General features: G+C 25.8%; 1 protein-coding gene across 2 annotated transcripts; it reads left to right on the top strand.

Moving 5' to 3' along the window:
- Positions 1 to 400: 400 nt before the first annotated feature.
- Positions 401 to 19,102, top strand: LOC107448741 (uncharacterized). 2 transcript variants are annotated; one of them, XM_087166078.1, is made up of 13 exons: positions 401 to 544; positions 2,105 to 2,161; positions 4,219 to 4,264; positions 5,911 to 5,969; positions 7,932 to 7,977; positions 8,142 to 8,194; positions 9,371 to 9,416; positions 11,068 to 11,153; positions 12,526 to 12,683; positions 14,124 to 14,256; positions 16,109 to 16,208; positions 17,098 to 17,205; positions 18,910 to 19,102. In XM_087166078.1, exons 1-13 carry the CDS (start codon positions 511 to 513, stop codon positions 18,992 to 18,994), a joined length of 1,011 nt encoding a protein of 336 aa, XP_087022204.1. In that variant the 5' UTR covers positions 401 to 510; the 3' UTR covers positions 18,995 to 19,102. The 2 variants fall into 2 exon arrangements, with proteins under 2 accessions (XP_087022204.1, XP_042898797.3); XM_043042863.3 differs by having other exon boundaries at positions 402 to 551; positions 2,106 to 2,161.
- The last annotated feature ends 883 nt before the right edge of the window (positions 19,103 to 19,985 follow it).

Below are 19,985 nucleotides of genomic sequence, written 5' to 3'. Positions count from 1 at the left end.
CTAGTGCAGTTATAAGTCACTAGTGCATTTTCAAAAATAAGAAATTGGGCCCTTAATTTCAGTCGTTTGGGGCCCCCCTAGAATTTTACAGGGGAAGCACTTGCTTCATGTGCCTTTTCGGTAATCAGGCCCTGGAACCATTATTCAAGTTTAATCATAAAAATCAATTGGAAGTAGTAAACTTTAAGTCTTACGATGAATTTTATCCCCTAGTAGCGCCATTTGTGTTTAGCTTTACACGATCATTCTTTCGTACAACTGAGAAGAGGAGGAGAGGAAATCTGAAGGAGTCAGGACATGGAACTGATTTTTTCCCCAGATGGCGTACTCAACTGTTGCGACCGCTAAAAAAGAGCACCACTGAGCGTTTTAGGGGGAAAGTGGAAGAACAAAAATAGGCAACCGGATACAATTTGAAAATATATCAATCCATCAATTCGTCAAACCAACCAACCTGCTCCCGCTAAATTTGTAGCTGATTTGTTGCAATTTACCACTGAACAACGAAATATGGATCATGAATCATTTTTGAAAGATGAATATGAATATATGTATGGTGAACCAATATTTTATAATAGAATAATTTATTTTTTATTTTTAAGTTTAATATTTCCCCCCTAGAAAATGAGCCTTAATAATATAAATTAAAGAGTATTTCAATTATTGAAGCATAGACCTCTTTTGATACAAGTTAAAGAATAACAAGGGTATACTACTTTAGCAAAGCAAACAATTCACGTCTTAATGTAACTTTCAAAAGAACACATAAGAGTAAAAAATTAACAGCACCTGTTCTTTAAAAATACTTGCTTAAGCTTAACCACAGGTAGATAACGTTTATTGATGATAATAATTTTTTTCTCTTCCATTCCAGAGCTATTTTTAAAATCCAATCACCAGATGAAAAACCCCTTTTCCGCTCTAAATATAGTAACTTGAAACAGTTAGAAAATCTGGTATATTTCCGTTGTGATCTGTCACACAAACTACTATTGGATTTTAAGCTTGCTATCATAGAATTTTATTGAAGAAGTGTATGTCGAATTCCAGAGATGACTGATTGTACAGATTTCCATGTTGTAATCTGTGGCAGAATAATCTCCAAGTCTTTGCAACTCCCGGGCAGCTGCCTTCAAGAAACTGAGAAAAAAAGTGTCTCAGAAGGGGACCAACTGGAAAGGTTTAACTCCTAGTCATCCCGGGCAAAGATCTACATGTTTTTTTTTTTTAAATTTTTGCAAGTTTAAAATTTATTTGGCATCTTGGCGAATGTAGTTGGCTCGACAGATTACGATACGCTGCAAGGCCAAGCCCACAATCAACAGATCCGACGACCAAGAAATCAAAAATGCCATGTATATCTTAACTTAGTTTTTGATTTGCTATCCATGCATTGGCTATTAATTGATTTAATTTATTGCCAAAGCTGTTTTTCTTTTTCTTACTCATACAAATGTGTTGGCTGAACGGAAAGTGTGTGAAATAGTTATGAATTTTAATGAATTCAAAAAAATTAGCAAAACATTATCTTTGGTACTTATCAGTTTAGCAGGCTTAAAGAAATTCAACAATTTTTTTGTGTATTTTTTAAATTTTTTAATTTATAAAATTTTTTTTTGGTGAAAATCCTTTTTGTTCAGTTTTTAAAGAAAAAAAAAATTGGCTAAAGTCGACATTTTTTGGCGACTTTTTGCTTGCGCCCAGCCAACCAAAAAGTATTTATGTTTTTTTGTAAGGTTTGTAAATTTTTACACTTTTAATATTGTGTTTATTAATTATTTTTATTATTTATAATTTTTATTATTATTTTTTGTGAGTATTTTTAACTATGTGAAAGTTTATGTGCATATCTGAATAATTAGGTTTTGAGTGATAAATATTGAAGCACTTGATTGAACCTTGATTGAAGCACTTGATTGAACCTTGATTGAAGCACTTATTATTTTCTTTTTACTAATACAGTATTGTTTTAATATTGTTTTGTACTATTATAATTTTATTAATAAAGGGCACTTAATTCCTTCTTTGTTTTTGTTTTGCATTATGTGTCAAAAATTTTATGATGACTTAAAACAGATTTTGAAATATTTGCATTTTCTTCACAGATGGGATGATGTATTTGATGATGAAAATTTTTATAATGATGACGAATTCAATAAATGTAAGTTTCCTTACTTTATAAAGTTAATTATCTGTATAAATGATTAAATTTTTTTAATATTGTTGTGTTTAGTAATACCTCCTATTGAGTTTGTTAGTAAACTTAGAAAATTAAAAGTTTTTTTGTTATTCACAAACAGACAAAAAAGAGACATCTTATGGCATACTTCAGAAATATACATGCATAGTTTAAGTCATTTGTTCTGAGCATGTAGGATTCAAAGCAATCCTCTTGTTAAATAAAGATGTTTCTTAAACTCTGAAATTTAAAAAAATAAAAGCTGTAATAGCAAATTTACCTATTTTAGTATAGAGAACTATTGGTTTTTTTAATTATTGAGCCAATTTATAAAATAACTTTTGACAAAAGATGTCTAGCCTCAATAAATTAGCAAAGTATTGTTGATTTATTTTAATGAAGAGTAAATATGAAAAATACAAAAATAATGCCCTTTAATAAAAATGTAATTTAAAATTTTTTATTCAATATTTCAAAAATAAGGACTTGTAAATAATGGTTTTAAAAGTAACAAATAAATTTTTTCTTTTATGCATTGTTGCATAGTAACAAAAGCAAAAAATTATATTATTTATTTGTTCAAAAGATTTCAATTGTTTTTGTAATGAGTATTTAGACCATTGAAGGAAGATTAATAGAAATAAGTCTTCCTTCAGGGTTGGCTAGTGATAAGAAAACTATAGTTTGTCTACAGTAAGAACTCCTCCCGCCACAAAGTCTCAGGCCTGTTGGTATAGAAACAAGAATAGCGCATTTCAGGAAGGGTACTAATTTCACTCTAGGGCTAACTCAATATACGAAGAAAAAAAATTCCCTTTCTCTTGCCTACCCGAACAAAAACCTGTCCTAAACAATGACCCCACACCCTTACTTGAAATAGTTATACCTCATCACCATAGTCACCGCCACGGGTCCAGACGAATGGCATGGGGATTTCTTACTTTAGACAAACTATATTGATTTTGGTAATAAAGATTGAAAAGTGCGAAATGAATTTGCTTGTGAAGATATTGAGTGGCTGGTAGAAAAAAAAATTTTGTAGTCTGATAGTCCCGAATTCAATTAATTTTATTCTGATGCATCGATTAAAGTTTAAGGTTAAAAAAAAAAGAGAGGTTTCTTGTCATGGTAAATTTAACACTCTAAGTATTGAGTCCTGGGGTTAAATTTTGCAGAAATTTCACTGCTATGGCTTACGCTGCCATTGAATAACATGGGGGAAACCACACAGGAAAGCTTGCTGCTAAAAGTTCAGAAAAAGCCATAACTAACGCACAGAGGATTAATGCAAAAGTTTGTGCTGGAAAAGTACTTGTTTTGGGCAAGGCTTAAGTTAAGTTCAAAAGTTTGATAGTTAATAAGTAAGAAGCTTAAGCAAAATGTATGTGAATTTATGATTTTAATCATACAATATGCCTTCTTCTTATTTCCACTTAGGGTGCCTTTTCAAAAAAGGGAGTAATTCCAATTATACAAATTGAGAGGCCTGTGGATAGTTTGAATAAGTATGAAAAACTTAATAAAACTAAATTTAAGAATGGAAAACTAAATTTAAAATAACTCTTACAATTTCTAAAGTCTGTTTGGTTTGTGCATCAATCTAAAATATGTTCTTTTGTCTTGGTTTTGTGAGTTTCAGCATCAGTAAAGATTGTTAAGTATGTTTTCAAATTATGAAGCAAAAAAAATAGAAAGTGCTTAATTTGAAAATTTTACAGTGGGAATTTCCTTCTGTTTAGTAAAAACTATGATTTACATTGTATTTTTATGTAATGTAGGAACTTGTGTTGTATCTTTATAAATTAATTTACCTTAATACATTACAATTTATTTTTCTCTTTCTATATTATAAAACTTAATCTTAGAAATATTTTATACATTATTTTGTTAGTTTTAGATTGAGTTTTTTTTAAATAATTATTGATCAATTGCTTGAAATTGAAATGAATGTTTATAAATTTTTTTTTTAAATATAAAATATACAGGTTTTGAATTTTTTGTTTGAAAACATGTCTGATATGATGTATTATATTTTTCAGTTTTAAACAAAACTAGGAAAAATTTGGAAAGTCTATCTCTTAATAGGTATCTTTTATTTTATTATTCCATTTTCATTATTGAGATTAAATTGTTGATACTACTATGTGTTAAATGTATATGTATGTAATTGTTGATTCTATTTTTATAACTATAAAGAATCTTTTGTAAGTATAAAGAGCAATTTTTTCTTTATAATTACTTTCAAAGTTTCCTATTACTTTAAAAAGAAACAAAAACGTGTATATTGATAAAAACAAAAATTATAAATTTCAGTACTCCACATTTTGATGCTATTTGTAAATAAAAAAACTATATTTTATTTTCCTTAAATGTTTTTTTGTTTTTTGGTGATATAATTTTGGATTTTTCATTTTTTGAGAAACTAGTTAGTATTCATAGCTAATTATAAATATTTGTAGTCTAAAAAATTATATTAAGTTTTAATTTCCATTTATTTATTAAAACCTTATATCTTGGAAATTTTTTTCATTTGTAAGTACTGACAAAAATTACATACTTTATCAGCAGAACCTCTTTTAGGCTGTAAGTGATTTCAGGGGATAATAAAATAAATCTTAAAACTACACTTGTTTTCAATGTGTTATGGTTAAAAAAAAATTATTTTAATAAAAATCTGGAAGACAAAATTTTTTATTCTTTTATAACTTGAATTGATAGTTTTGCATTTTAAAATGTTTCTGCTATTGTTTGTATGTCATTTTAAAAATAAATATTGAACTTAGTTTGAAGAATGATTAAAAAAAATTTCTGCAGATTTTTTTTAAAATTTCTTTTCTAGCTTGAAAACGAAGGCTGCACATAAACCATTTAAGCGTCCCATCTGACTTTGGGCCGAGGGTTGTGCATTCATACTTTAAAGCCCTTAAGCTAAAAGTGCTCAAAATTGAAACATATGTCTCACAACTAAGTATCCTCAAAAGAAAATATGTTTAGAGAAAAATTAATTTTCCATACTTATTTGTTTGCTGTTACTATGTTTTTTGTTCTATTATGTTGTAATTCAAAAATATATTTTGAAGTTAAACTAATTAATATTCCTTGTTTTTCAATTCATATTTGCAATTAATCATCATTTAAAAGAAAAGAAATGGAAATAATTCAACTAGCAACCTTTGTTTGGCGATACTCGCAGAACATTTGTGATTATCAAAAATCTTGTAAAACATTAGAAATAATTCAGTTCCGAGGCTCTAAAGCTAAAGTGTTAAGGATTGGTATTTTGAAGTTACAAATTAAGTCAATATTGTAAAATACATGCATTAAAAAATATTTATAGATATATATTTTTTAGAACAACTTTTATTTGCAGAAAATTTAGATGTAGAAATATACCACCAAGCAATAGTCAATTTCATATATTTTGAAGTGAACATAAGTAATGTTTCCATGATTAACAATTCATTTCAAAGTTTATTGTAGAAGTAATATGTTTTGAAAGGAATTGTTTTCTGTGATTGAATAGTAAGCATTTATGCATTAAGTAAAGGGTATATGAAATGTAGGGGGATTATTCTTTTATCTTGAAAAAAATAATAATAATGTAAATTGTAAATACCTATATTATCAGAATTTTACTTTAATTATTTTTATTATTTTTGTTTGAAAAAGTTGTATTTTTTTTAGTTCTTCACGAAATTGTTTGTTTTATTCATATTTATTTTGTTTTCTAGAAATGAATCAGCTTCTTCTGAGGACAATAGTGCTAATGAGAAATTCAAATTCTCAAAAGGTAAGCTTTCTTTAAATATGCATTATTTACTTTTTTTTATAATTAATTTTTTTAAAAAAAATATTTATTTAATATAAGTTTCTTAAATTTGTGCTGTGTATTTCTCTTTGTGTTTAAATCTTGATTCTGAATTTAACAAATTCCCTTAATGAAGTTCATTTTTATATATTTTGCAAAATGAGCTCTAATAGATTTGTTGTGCATTTATTTTTGTGCACTTTTTTTAAAAAATAATCTTAACGTAACTATTTATTTATTTATTATTATTTATTTATTTATTATTATTTATTTATTTATTTTCTTTTAAATGTTTGGGTCCTAAATTACATACTTGTGTTTGAATATTTTCGTGTAACTGTTCTTTAATTCTGTACTTAGTAGTCAGGGTTGGAGTTTTTGCCGGCAAAAAGGGGTTTTTGCCAGGACAGTGGCAAAAACCTGGTAAAAACCGGCAAAAACTGGTAAAAACCGGCAAAAACCAAATTATCTAAATTGCTGATTAAATATTATTACAAAATACTTTAAACAAATTTAAATCAATCATAAGGAATAATAATTTTGATACATTACATGAAAAAATTATTTTTAACATATTAATAATTAATATACCTAAGGGTAATAATTTTTAAAAGATTGAAAGTTTTTGATCTCTTTTCATTTTAGAATCCTAAAATAAATGTTTTTTTACAAATAAATATTATTATTTGTATAATACTATTATTTATTATAAAAAATTATTATTTGTACAATAATTAACTACACATGTTGATAGATATTTTATGCTTTAAATTATATTTGTATTAATTTGAAATAAGTTCATTTCACTGGAAAAAAGAGAATAATCACAAATTTTCCAATCAATAATGTTTTATACTACTAAAATGATACATTATCATTTAATTATGGAAAAATAGTTTTGATAAATTTTTTTGTAATTATTTATATTCATAGTATATATTTCAATTTTAGGAATAATTTTGTATCAAAAATGTGTTTTTGTCCTCTCATCTTGGAAAATATAGGTTTTTGCCACTTTAGTTGGCAAAAACCTGTTTTTGCCAGGACGGTTTTTACCGGTATTTACCATGGTTTTTTCCACCTGCGGCAAAATCTTGCCAACCCTGTTAGTAGTATTGTGAGAATTTCATAATTTTATGAGTTTATAGTGATAATAACTTATAATTGTTTGTTCATTTGAGCAACAGCATGTTAAAATTTTTTTATACTTAAAACAGTTATTTAGAATTAATATTTTATGGTAATTTCAAAATGACCAAAACCTGGATGTATACTATAATTTTTATATTCTAAAATTTCTAGTAAGTATTTTAATATAAATTGTTTTAAAAATTATCAATTAAAAAGAAATTAATTATCTGTAGGTCATCATTTAGATTTTAAAAATATCTTAATTGTGTTGTTTCTTAGTGCTGAAGTAATTTATTTATTAATTTTTTTTTTAAATTTGCATTCACAAAATGTCTGTTTTTTGTTTTTAAAAAGCTCTGATTTGTAAATTGTCTTTAAAAATTTATAATGACGATCCCTAATTTTTTCTTATACATTCATTCTGAAATACATAAATACATAGAATATTGTTTTATTCATAATATTAATAATAGTGTTTACAAATTAATATAATATTATCATTATAAAAAACATAACAATAAGTATTAACTATATTTTAAATATATCTGTCTTTTTAATAATAAATAGGCCTTAATGAATGCCTTGCACATTTGTTCATTTTCTCATAACTTTTAAATGAAATTTTTTCTTGCTATAATATGTAACTCTGCCTGATAAACATGTAAAAGTTATTTTATTTTTGTAAAAGCAAAAGAAGTTTATTGATTGTTGTATGTTTAGATGTTATTCATTTTATTGTCATATTATTGTCATATTATTGTGTATTTAATATTTTGAAAAGATTTTAAAGATGCTTAATTTTTCTTTTTCTAGTTTTAGAAGGAATTAAAAATAAGCTCCCTGAAAATTCTGAAGAGAGGTAAATATATCTTTGAATTCATGAATATTTTTTCTTCTTCAATTTTTGAATGTAACTCTTTATTAGTTTAAAATCAAATCTGAACATAATAGTTAAGTTTTATTTCTTATTTAAGTTTTTTGAGAATTTTTCTGTTTTTTACTGTTCTGTTTTTTTGTTTCTAGGAATGGGTCAGCTCTTTCTGCAGATAGTAATGCAGATACTGAATTTATGAAATGTAAGTATTACAAGTAAACATTAATTTATTTACTCACTTTTGAATTCATTTTCCTAATGCTTTAAATTTTTTTCCATATTTTTAATGTATTTACATTGTGATTAAAGCATAATTGAATTTGGGCACTTTTTGGTTAGCCAGTAGCATGTGAAAAGTTTGCAAAAAAATTAGCTTCTTCGCCAACTTTTTTTTCCTCCACTGTTTTAATATTTTATTAATTTTTTAGTTCCTGAACAAAATGAACATTAACAAAAAAATTAAGTAAAATAAAAAAGTAAAAAAAAAATAGTTGAATTTCTTAGCACCCGGCTAACCGAAAAATATCTAAATTTGTATAAAGTTTAAGCTTCATTAATCTATGAAATAATGATTTCTTTTGATCAAACTGTGTTTTCTGTTATATAGAATAGCACAGCTGTTTAAATTCTTACATATTTCGGATTTTATAATTTTGTGTGCATTCATAATACTGAATTCATGCATAATGAATATGTTTTTATGTTTTGTTTTAAGTTTGAATGAAATATAGTATTGAAAGTTTTTATGTAAAAAAATATTCTGAGTGTAAGTCGTTTTTTCATTCCTTTCTCAAATAAAAAAATGAAATGAATCTCAAATGATTTTAATTAATATTTAATCTTAAATTATTAACTCCAGAAAATAAAAATGTAAACAAACAAATAACAATGTAACATATAGAACTGACAAAGAAAGGTATTGTTAGTATAAGATTCATGATTACAACTAGTATGTTAATTTTAGTATGGAGTCCCACAAAACGATGCATTGTTAAAAAATAATGGATTGTAAGATACTGAGTATGAGCAAGTTGTTAATATGATTGTAGGGCTTCTACAAGATAAAAAAAGGAGAAATGTGACTTGCTTGAGATAAAATTGATTGTTGGCTGAGAAAGACTCATAGGGAGTATTATTTATGAACTCATTGATTAAGAGGTGTTTCTTTCAATTCTTTTGCTAAAAGGATGACCATCTGATATCCTTTTAATGAAATGTATTCGCATACACTGTGCATTGCAACACAAAAAGTTAAAAAAAATTTGTAACAAAATTTTTTGGTTTAATTTGTAGAAAAAAAAATCAGAAACATAAGAGCTCAGTGTCATTAGAGTATTGCTAGTTTTGAATGTATGTTTGAAATGCTTATTTTCTTTAGTTTTAGGGGGAGTAAAAAGTGAGCTCTCTAAACTTCCTGAGGAAAGGTAATGTATCTCTTTATAAATGTTTTTATTATTTTTGAATACAGCCAACTTTTTATTAATTTCACTTCATGGGGTAATTTAAAAACATTCAAATTAAGAGATCTATGAATTTGTTTCAAAAGACAAAATTTAAAAGGTTGAATTTGGTTGGTTGGTTCCAATGCCATTTGCTACACGGGAAAGCCTGCTAGGTGAAACAGAGCAAATTTAAGGCAGAGTGTGCGATTCTTGTTTTTCAGTGGCGCCATCTATGGCCAAGAATTCGACTTTGCCACATCGTACGCCATACCTGTTTATAAGGCGAACCCATTCATTCATCCACAGATCGTAATTTTGACCTGAATCAGAGAATGATCGATCTCCAATCCAGTACACCCAGAGGTATTGATTTGTTATGGGAACATGGAGGACTTTTGCGACTCCACTGATTTAACTTGCATCTGTCACTTTACTACACGGGGAGTCTTCGGCCGGCGGGGTTCGAACCCATGAACTCGGACACGGGCCCAGCGCCCTACCGACCTGGCTATCCCGGCCTTTGAATTTGATTGTATATAAGAAAAGGTACTTAAAAATAAAACATATTGTTTAAGTGTGCTTAATTTTAATACTTGATTTAATGTTAAAAGGTAAATTTCTAAAACTCACAATAGATTTTTCATTAGTATATTACAATTAGACAGTTGAAAATGTTTTAAAAGGTATTTAATGAATTTTTTAAAATTTTCAACATAATTGTTTTTAAACACATTTGAAGGACGTGATAAAAATATTTTTTTTTTTTTAAAGGAAAAGCATTATATTAATGTGTAATATTTATAATCTTTCATATATTCATTTTTACAAGCTTTTCATATGTTTTTTTGCTATCCATTTTGGAAATTAATAATGTCTTTCAGTGCTATTCGATTTCTCGGCACAGTAAAAAAGTTGTCAAATTATTATTGATACCAGTGGTGCTTAATTAATTCATTGACTAGTACCAACCACAGTACCAGTAGTAGCTATTACCCCAAATATTTGAGCATAACTGACTTGAAGAATAGTTGGGTTATTTTTTTACAGACCTGTAAGCCCAATAGTGCAAAGTCCTGTACTTGTATATTTTGGCATTATGAATCATCTAGAGTCAAAGAATTAACTTGTTACCACTGTTAAAAATATTATGTGCTACTATATCATTACAGTTCTAGCATCACAGTATTATTGTTGTGCTAAAATGCAAATAGTGCATACAAATTAGTGCATTAAGAGGTCAGTTGATCACTTGGTGTGGATGTCAAAAAAATAAGATTTTTTTAAATTCTTTAGTATTTAGGTTGTCTATCTATAATAATTTTCAATGTATCTTGAGTAAAGTCATTCTTTTTCAACCTTTATTGCAATTTTAAATTATCCATTTTTTTTTGTTGGCAATAGCCGTTATTGGTTCATACTTGTCTGGAGTACTGTATGTATACTAAGTCCACATATTTATATATCTATTTAAAATTTTGGGAAAAAGTATTTTTACTCTTTCATGAAGAAATTTGTATATAATATTTTAAATTACTGGTAAGAAATAACTATAAATTTTTTTCCTATCTAATTACACAAATAAATCTTTTTCTTTTTAAGTGGAAGTTAAAATTTTTGTTTATATTTTTAACAGAGCAAAATCTGCTTCGTCTCTCTTGAAGAAAAATTCAGCCGCATGTGAAATTCAACAATCGCAAAGCACAACATCAGAAGTTCAAGGTAATTATAGTGTTTAAAAATAATTCTTTTAAAATTTTTTATTTACTATTAGGGAAACTTTTTATTTACTGTGATTTGCTTCCCATTATATTTAAAAAATTTCCAGTATTTCAAAGAGATCAAATTTTTAAGTTATTTTCAAATCCATTAATGAATTTTTTTTTTTAAATCAGAAATTCACAATCTTTAAAAATAAAGCAACAATTCTATTCTTTTTAAATGATTGTAAGTTATCATATACTAGACAAACCAAAAAGTTCTAATAAAGATGGCTAATGAATTTTCTAGATGTGTCTAATGTGACCAGAGGTCTTGCTTTTTGTTTCACTGTCCCGTCCTGCTTTTCCATTGAAGTTTTGCTCAACAAACAAAAATGAACGAATTTTTTCCAACACTTTAGGAGCAGTTTCATTGCTATCTAAATTTTTAATCTTTTATTAATTATTGTGTTATTTCTAAATTTAAAAACAATTGCAATGATTATGTAAAATATATAAATTGGAAGAAAGTAGGTTTCTTACATCAAATTTATTATTCTCGTGTGAAAACATTTTTCTGTAGTGTAAAAACTTACAAAAAAATTGGAATTTCCACCCTGACTCTCATCAATGATTTGTCCTGACTGTTAGTTTTAAAAATGTGGTCATATTAGATGTATATATCTAATCAAGAAGTGATAAATCTTCAATTGCTAAAGACTTTTGTAACTCACTTTTAAATAACAAGTTATATTCAATGTTTATTGTAATTCTGAACTTGTTTTTTTAGAAAATTTGACAATTTTTATGAGTAGTGATAGTTTTGTAATTGTTCTAATGATTTTCTTTCTCCTAAATTGCCTCATCTTCTCCCTTTTGCTCTATTTGAAATTATTTGTAATTAAAATTGTAAGTAGTTTTCCTCTAAAGCTTTTTGAAGATTAAATCAGATTTTTATTTCTCTAAATCTGATTTTAAAGAGAATAAATAATGTATGTATTTGATTTTTATTCTAGAGTTTATTTTGTATGAAAAAGAAAGAAAAAAATTAATTCATTTTAAAATTAAAAGGCTTTTGAATGAAAGTTTCAAATGAATAACAACAAAAAAAAAAGAAAAAAAGAAAGAAAGTAAATAAAGAAAAAAAAGATCGTGAATAATATAGTTTTTTCTCTAAATCTTATCAGAGTTCACTTTTTTTGAAAAATCTTTTTGTATTAATTTCTTTTAAGTATGTTTCTAGTTTTACATTTTTATCTAATGGGATAAAATATCTCATTATCTTTGTCAATTTTTATATTAATTCTAAATCAATGTCATCTATGCTTTTGTTTGTTGATAAGTCACTTATGTTAAGTCAATTTGTGTTAATGCCTAAAAATATTTTATTTTAGATACATCGAATAATCATTGTATTGATGAAAAAAGAGCTTCTAGTCTTCATATGCTGCAGAAAATAGAAAATAAATTGAGAAATAACTTTGTCGAAAAGCGTGTTGTTGGTGCTAAGAAACTGTATAAAGTCTTCAATGAAAACATTTTTGATTTAAAAGTAATGCTCAATTGATTTTTAAACGTTATATTTCTTTATTATATTTCTATATCTTCTAATTTAATAATTTTTTTAAAAATTTTTTTATTTGTTTGCATTGGCAATACTCAATTTTTGGTTAATTAGTTTTCTTTTCTATTTTTAAATATCTCAGTGTAAAATGAATAATTACTGCCTAATAATTTTATTTGTTTTTCCTCATTCTATAGTTAAAAAAATCTTATAAATTTATTTAAAATTAATATTAAGGAAACTACAGTTTTCTAGTTATTTCTCAATTTATTTTTTAATTAACTTATAATATATCACTTTTTTCCTTTCAATTTAGAGACAAACGTTTATTTTTTTTCCCATAAAAGAACTCATTTATTTGTTCAGAAATTAAATTTAAAGCAAAAGCTTCTGATTCAATATATTTTAATCTTTATATGCATTTACATATATGGAAGCTTTTTTTTTTTTGATGTTCAGAAAAAAAAATTATGTATAAAATAGAAAACTAGAAAATGACTTTTTTTTGCCAAATACAATTCAATGGCACTTTTGATTTCATGCAATATTTTTGATCAACAAGACATTGTTTACATTTCTGTAGAATTTAAAATGCTTTGTTTAAATTCTAAATTCTCAAAAAAATTGAGATAAACAATTTAATGAATCATTTCTTAAAACCCTCATACAAAAGAGATGACTATACTTGAAGACAAAATTGCCTTGAACGATTTATTCCTAAAGAAGTAAGCGTGCAAGATGTATGTGTATGTATACAGTATACATAATATCTTCTCATAAATTAAGAAAGATTGTGCAAGTTTAATGAATCTAAAAGAAACTGATATTTATGAGGAAGGCAAAACATTGTATACATTGTAGACAAAAAGTATTTTAGTATGTGACGATAAGGAAAAATCAAAAATATTAAAGAAGGTTAAAGCAACTATAGATATACCACAAAAGGAAGATGAAGAGAAGATGACTTGTAGCAAAATGTAAAATAAAATGAAAAAGCAAATATATTCATATTTGAAATAAATGCTTTTTGATGTTAATACATGTTATACAATTTTTAATGTGTCAGTAAAAATATTATTTTATTTAAATTCTTAAAAAACTATTCGATTTTTATTATTCCTAACTTCTCATATCACAAAAATTTTAGTATCTTTTTTCAAGTCTATAATAACATGACTTTACTGTAATTACGCTATATATTACTTTACTATTTATACTAATTTACTGTATAGAGGCCACTGAATAACGAAAAAAAACTTTTTCATTGGGAAAATAAATGTTGTGGGAAATAAATGAGAAAGTAAGCGACAAATACAAAATAAGTTTTATTAGAAGATAATTTTTAAATTTTACACAAATCTAAAAAGTACTTTTTGTTTGAGAAATTTGAGTATGATGTATTTTTTTCATTACATTTTCTTTACATAGCTCCCTGAAGATATGGAATTAGAGTGGTCAGTTGATTTGCGAACTACTGCTGGAAAAACTCAAGGAATTAAAAAAGGAGGTTGCTTTATTAGATGCAAAATTATTTTAGCCTCTAAAGTTCTGACATCATTTGGTAATTCTTTATTGGAAAAATAGTTTATTTTAGTATAATATTTTATTTATATACATTTTTAATTACCAGTATTGTTTATAGTTTTTCTTTTTAATGATAGCTCATTTTTATTTTTTAAAAAAAGTTTGATTTTAGAGTGTGCAGATTGTAAATTTAGTTCTAATTTAAATTTAAAAATCCATATTTGTAAAATATATCTTAATATATCTTCCTCTCTCCAACTATAAAAGAAATACTCATTAATGTTCTATTGCTTCTAGAACAGTGAAACCTTAAGGCAACTTTATTTTGATCTAGTAGTATAATTACTATAAATATGTTTTGTTTTTGAATTTTTTACTTTTTTTTTACTTCAGTCATTTAAAAGCTATTCATACTTCTGTTAACATTTTAAAAGTTCATATCTTTCATGACTGTAAAAATTTCAGTTAGACTAGTATCTTTAGAACTGAAATTTCCCCCTCTGACTTAACATTATTATTACTAGATTACATTATTACTAGATAAACTATTGAATAGTGTTCACTAGCACTGGGCGATGTTAAGATTTTGGCATTGCGATGTATCCTTGCGAATATTTTACATTTGATTTTGTGTAATTTCGAATTATTGCACTTTTTGATTGATAAAATGAGGCTATTATATTTTTGTAATAAACTCAATCCTCAGTTACCTTACAAAAAATGCTATAAGTTCATCTAGTTATCAACAATAAGTTGTATATTTTTTTAAAAAAATCAATAAATCAAAATAGTGACATGATACATTGAAAATAAAAAAAATTTAATTAACTTGTGCAAGAATTAGTTTGCTGCTGCCTATGTTAGTCTATGCCAATAGAAAATTTTAGAGAAGAAAATAATAATCGCAACTGAAGCTGACGTCGTCAGGGGGTACCAGCTGGGAAGTCATAAAAACTCAAGCCTTTTCTATTGAGAGAGCACAACAAATGTCTAAAATTTGCTCTCTCTGTACCCCAATGGTTTTGCAAAAAGTCCAGGAAGAGAGGAAAAAAAAAGAATACAAAAGTAAAATATGTAAGCTAATTACAAAAAGAAAACAATGTTAAAAAAACGCACTTAAAAATATACCTTTGTAAAACCAAAGCACATCTTTCTGTAATAGATAGAAAAGGTTTTGCGTCTTTATGACTTCTGGGGCTGGTACCCCCTGACGACGTCAGCTTCGGCTGTCATTATTATTTTCATTGTTTTCTTCTTTAAAATTTTCTATTGGTTTCAATTTCCTTATGGAATTTCTGCTGCATTGCGCAACTTTCTTTTGGAATTGTAGTATTTAACTGCTTTATAATTGATTTTTGATTTCTCTTTTCATACTATGCCAGTAATTATAAATATCAAAATCAAAATTAAAATGCACATTGAGATCATTTATAAAAGTCTTCATAAACGGATAAATTAAAACTTTGATGAATTGAGTAAGATTGAAAACTCAGGAACAGCTGACGCTAAAATTCACTTAATTTTCCCAGTCACTCCATCCTCACCTTAAATTTAATTCATTACTATCAATTATAAAAAAAAGGAAAAGGCTCTTCGCACGAGCATGCAGTCATCAATTTCATTGTTGGGAGAAGTGCTCGCGATGAGCCATTGATGAAACATGTGTTGCATTATGCGTGCGTGGACGTTGATATCAACAATGCATCGGGAACACTATGTATCTCGGTTTTATTTTTCGATGCTACGATGCTATGGCCAATCTACACATCAGATTGGTGATGATTACATATTGATATTTTCTGATGCATTGCCCAGTACTAGTGTCCGCAGTTTGATTCTTTGCTAATTTTAGCGACCTTGTGTTTTTTTTAAAATTTTTTTTTCTTCAGAAAGATTAAGAGACACTCTACTGCATGAAATGTGCCATGCTGCAGTGTTTTTGATTAGTCAAGTTCCTGGAGAGAACCATGGTCCTTTATGGAAAGCATGGTATTATGTTAATTTATTCATTATGAAATTTTTAAATAAATTTATTGCTATTTATAGTGCAGTGTACATGGAAACGTGAGTAACAGTATTTTATACCAATAGCTGGAAGTCACTTATTTTTAATCAAGTTGGATATCATACGTTGATTGTGTAGGAATTTGAACATTTGGTAGCACTCATCAATTTGTTTTATGTAATAAATGTTTGATATCTTTAAATTACATACAATACTAACTAAATGGAACGCAAAACTCCTTTTCTTCCAAGAAAAGAACTAAAGTCTATTCTAGATTTTTTTTTATAATTTGCATCATATTTTGGTGTTAACAGAAATGAAATGAAATTTATCTCATAACATTTTATTGTTATGGTTAGATTGTGGTTAAATATTTTTAACTATTAACATTCTTTAAAGGATTTTAAATTCTTTAAGAAATTGTCTTTTATAAATAACTTTCAAAATAAATAATCTTTGATCTTTATATTCAATGTTTTTTAATTTGTTATTTACCCTTAATAGGTAGATACATGTCCCAAAACCCCTTGGTACATTAATGGTCTTCGCTCCTTTACTTTTGTCCTTCATATATTTATATAAGACTTAGTTAAGCACTATATAATTTTGCTACTTTTTTCAACTGACTAATCTTACATATCATATTTAAACAGTTGTACGTAATTAAATATATACAAGTTATGAAGGAAATGTGCGTTATTAATATATGTATATATTTATATTGTTGATTACTTAATTACTAAGTAAACATAAATCATTTGTAATAATTCACATTTTAATCCAGTCATTTTGTTGTTTGAGATAATGCAAACGTATGTAAAATGTATTTATGAAAATTAATAGAAGAAAATTAAAGTATATCATTTCTGTCAGGGCTGTACGATGCAGTTTAGTTTTTCCTGATATTGAAATGCCCCAACGTTGTCACAGTTATGATCTCTCATATCCTTACTATTACCAGTGTAAAAATTGTGAATGGAAGTGAGTAATATTTCTTTTTAATTTATTTTGCTCTTAATTGATATGACATTGAAATAATTTATTTTTTTTTAAATTGTCGTTTTACTTTATTTATAAATATTTAAAATTTCATAAATATTTATTGATTATAATTAATAAATAATTAAATTATGTCTTATAGATTTAAATATGCTATATTTCTCTTTAGTTTAGTTTGCTCTTAATTGATAAGGCATTGAAAAGTAGTAGTTCTTTAAAATTGTCTTGTGACTTTATTTACAAATATTTAAAATTTCATAAATGTTTATTGATTATATTTAATAAATAATTAAATTATGTGTTATAGATTTAAATACACAATATTTCTCTTTAATTCAGTTTGCTCTTAATTGAAAAGACATTGAAAAGTAGTTGTTTTTTGTTTTTAAATTGCCTTTTGGCTTTATTTATAAATATTTAAAATTTCATAAGTATTTATTGATTATAATTATTAAATAATTAAATTATGTGTCATAGATTTAAATATGTGAATGTAAAATAAAAATTTTCTTCTCTCAAGAATAGATTAATAGTCTAAGAGGCACAAAGTTTATAATATTTTGTAAACAAAATTAAGTTCACAAAAAGTCTAATACTTTGTATAACAAAATAATTGTACCCGTGAAATAAAATCAAATTTTTCATAAATCTTTTGCTATTATCTAACATTTTTTTATGAAATAAATGAGCAAAGTTTTGTAAATTTAGGTTTGGTTGGCACCCATAAGGGTTTAAATGTAAGGACTTTATTTTTTGAAATAGAACCTATTGCTTAATTAAAAAGACTGTTTTGAAGGTCACTATTTAGTTTCTATCGTAAATAATAATTTTATTTGTGGAACAAAAAATCCTGATTCTTTTTTTCATATATTTATCAGAGCTTTAAAAATATATTGGTAGGCATAGCCAAGAAAAATAATTCTAAACTGACAGGTATTTTTACCCGTGCATGCACAGGACATGCAAAAATTCTTATCTAGTATATATTTTTACTCTTGCTTTCCCAGAGCATGTAAAAATTCTTATTGAGCATGTATAATTTTATTCTTGCATGCCTGACCTGACTTGTTAATTAATATTCATTCAGAAATACTAACGTCATTTTAACGAAAATTGCCTAGAGGGCAGGTGGTGCAAATAGATGTCACCGAAGAAGGAAAAAAAGGAATTTTATTATGCTTGATAAGAGCTTATAATTATTTAATTTAATTTGATAATATTACTTCTTTGTTGGCACCAATGCTCTGCATTTTAATCCATCAATGTTTATTTGTATTTTTCTTCCTTATTAATAATGTCTTATACTTCTTTGATAACAACTCTTATTGCTTCTGATTTATACTTAAATTAAAAGTGTTGTTGTAGACATGTTAATGTTATTTTTTTCCGATAGGATAATTATTGGTACATTCATATGTTTTTATTATTAAGTAATTGAGGAAATGCTCAGGCATGTAAAAAATTTTATCGAGCTAACATAAAAATTTTAAGATTTTTTTACAGTCAATTGATTTTTTTGGTTAGTTTTTCAATCTTTGGTATTTATGATGTTAAATTAATATAAATAGTGCATGTCCAAAAAGTGATTCCTTGCATTTTGAACAGTTAGTTGTTTCCATTTTCATGTAATCTAAGAACTATTTTTTAATATTTTATTTTGCTTCTTTATTTCTTGTTAACTTGCAGATGTGGTAGGCATCGAAAATCAACAAAATTATCTGAAGCTTGCTGTCCTAAGTGCAGAAGTTCACTGTCTTTAGTTAAATCGTAGTATTTATTCATTTGTGTAAGCTTATTTATTTCATGTATTGTCATACTATGTATTCGTTCTTAAGTAACTTATTTTTATAATAAATTATTTTATTTATTTTTCTAATAATTTATTTTGGAAAATTATTTCTTGTATAATTATTTAAATTTTTCTTATGTCTCTAAAACTCAGAGTTTGTTTTGAAAGCACAATAATTTTACTTTGAATATATTTTAGCCACAATATCTTATTAATCTCTTATAATTTCATTACTTTTGTTTATTATCTATTCATTCACCATTTTTTTTATGATTTATTGATATTTAACTAACAGTTATTTCTGATAATCAGTATTTACTAATCTGAAATTTATTCAAATTATTTGCTTGCCTTCATTTTTTAGCTAATAGTATACTGTTGGTTTCAGGTCGAAAATTTCAACCATGACTATAAAGGTCATTTAAATTTTATATAAACCATTTTATAAAAAAACTTCATTAAGACTATAATAAATTTCTTTACTATTTTTTGCTATTCATAGTTATTTTTCGAATTTTTTTCTAATATTATTGAATAGATTTTAAATATATTTAAAGAAATAGAGACTCATTTTTTTTCTTGATTTTTTTTTTAAAATTGAGATTGAGTTTTAGGCTGTGCTTCAAAAAAATTATACTCTGCATAGTTCTGGCTCTAAATATAGACTCAACAAGGCAATAAAGCATATAAATTGTCTTAAGAGTGCTTTAATAACATAAGAAAAAATTATTATGTTAAAATATTGACTTATAGTAGGAACTTTTAAATATTGTAAATAAATGCAAAACTCTATCTAGTAAAAATTTTGTCAAACTTCTAAGAAGAGTGCTAAAATTAGTATCCTTTTAAGAAGTATTTAGCGTTTTGCAGAGCAGAATAACTTGAACAAAAGAGCCATAAGAATTGTAGTCATCACATACACCTATAAATAGAAGTTCTACATGAAGCAATCTGCTTTATCTTAACATTTTTA

This window comes from Parasteatoda tepidariorum, chromosome 6 (assembly GCF_982258835.1).
Source record: "Parasteatoda tepidariorum strain Cologne lab strain chromosome 6, Ptep-v5.0, whole genome shotgun sequence".
In the NCBI taxonomy this organism is placed as follows: Eukaryota; Metazoa; Arthropoda; class Arachnida; order Araneae; family Theridiidae; genus Parasteatoda; species Parasteatoda tepidariorum.
This window is presented reverse-complemented; position numbering and strand designations above follow the sequence as displayed.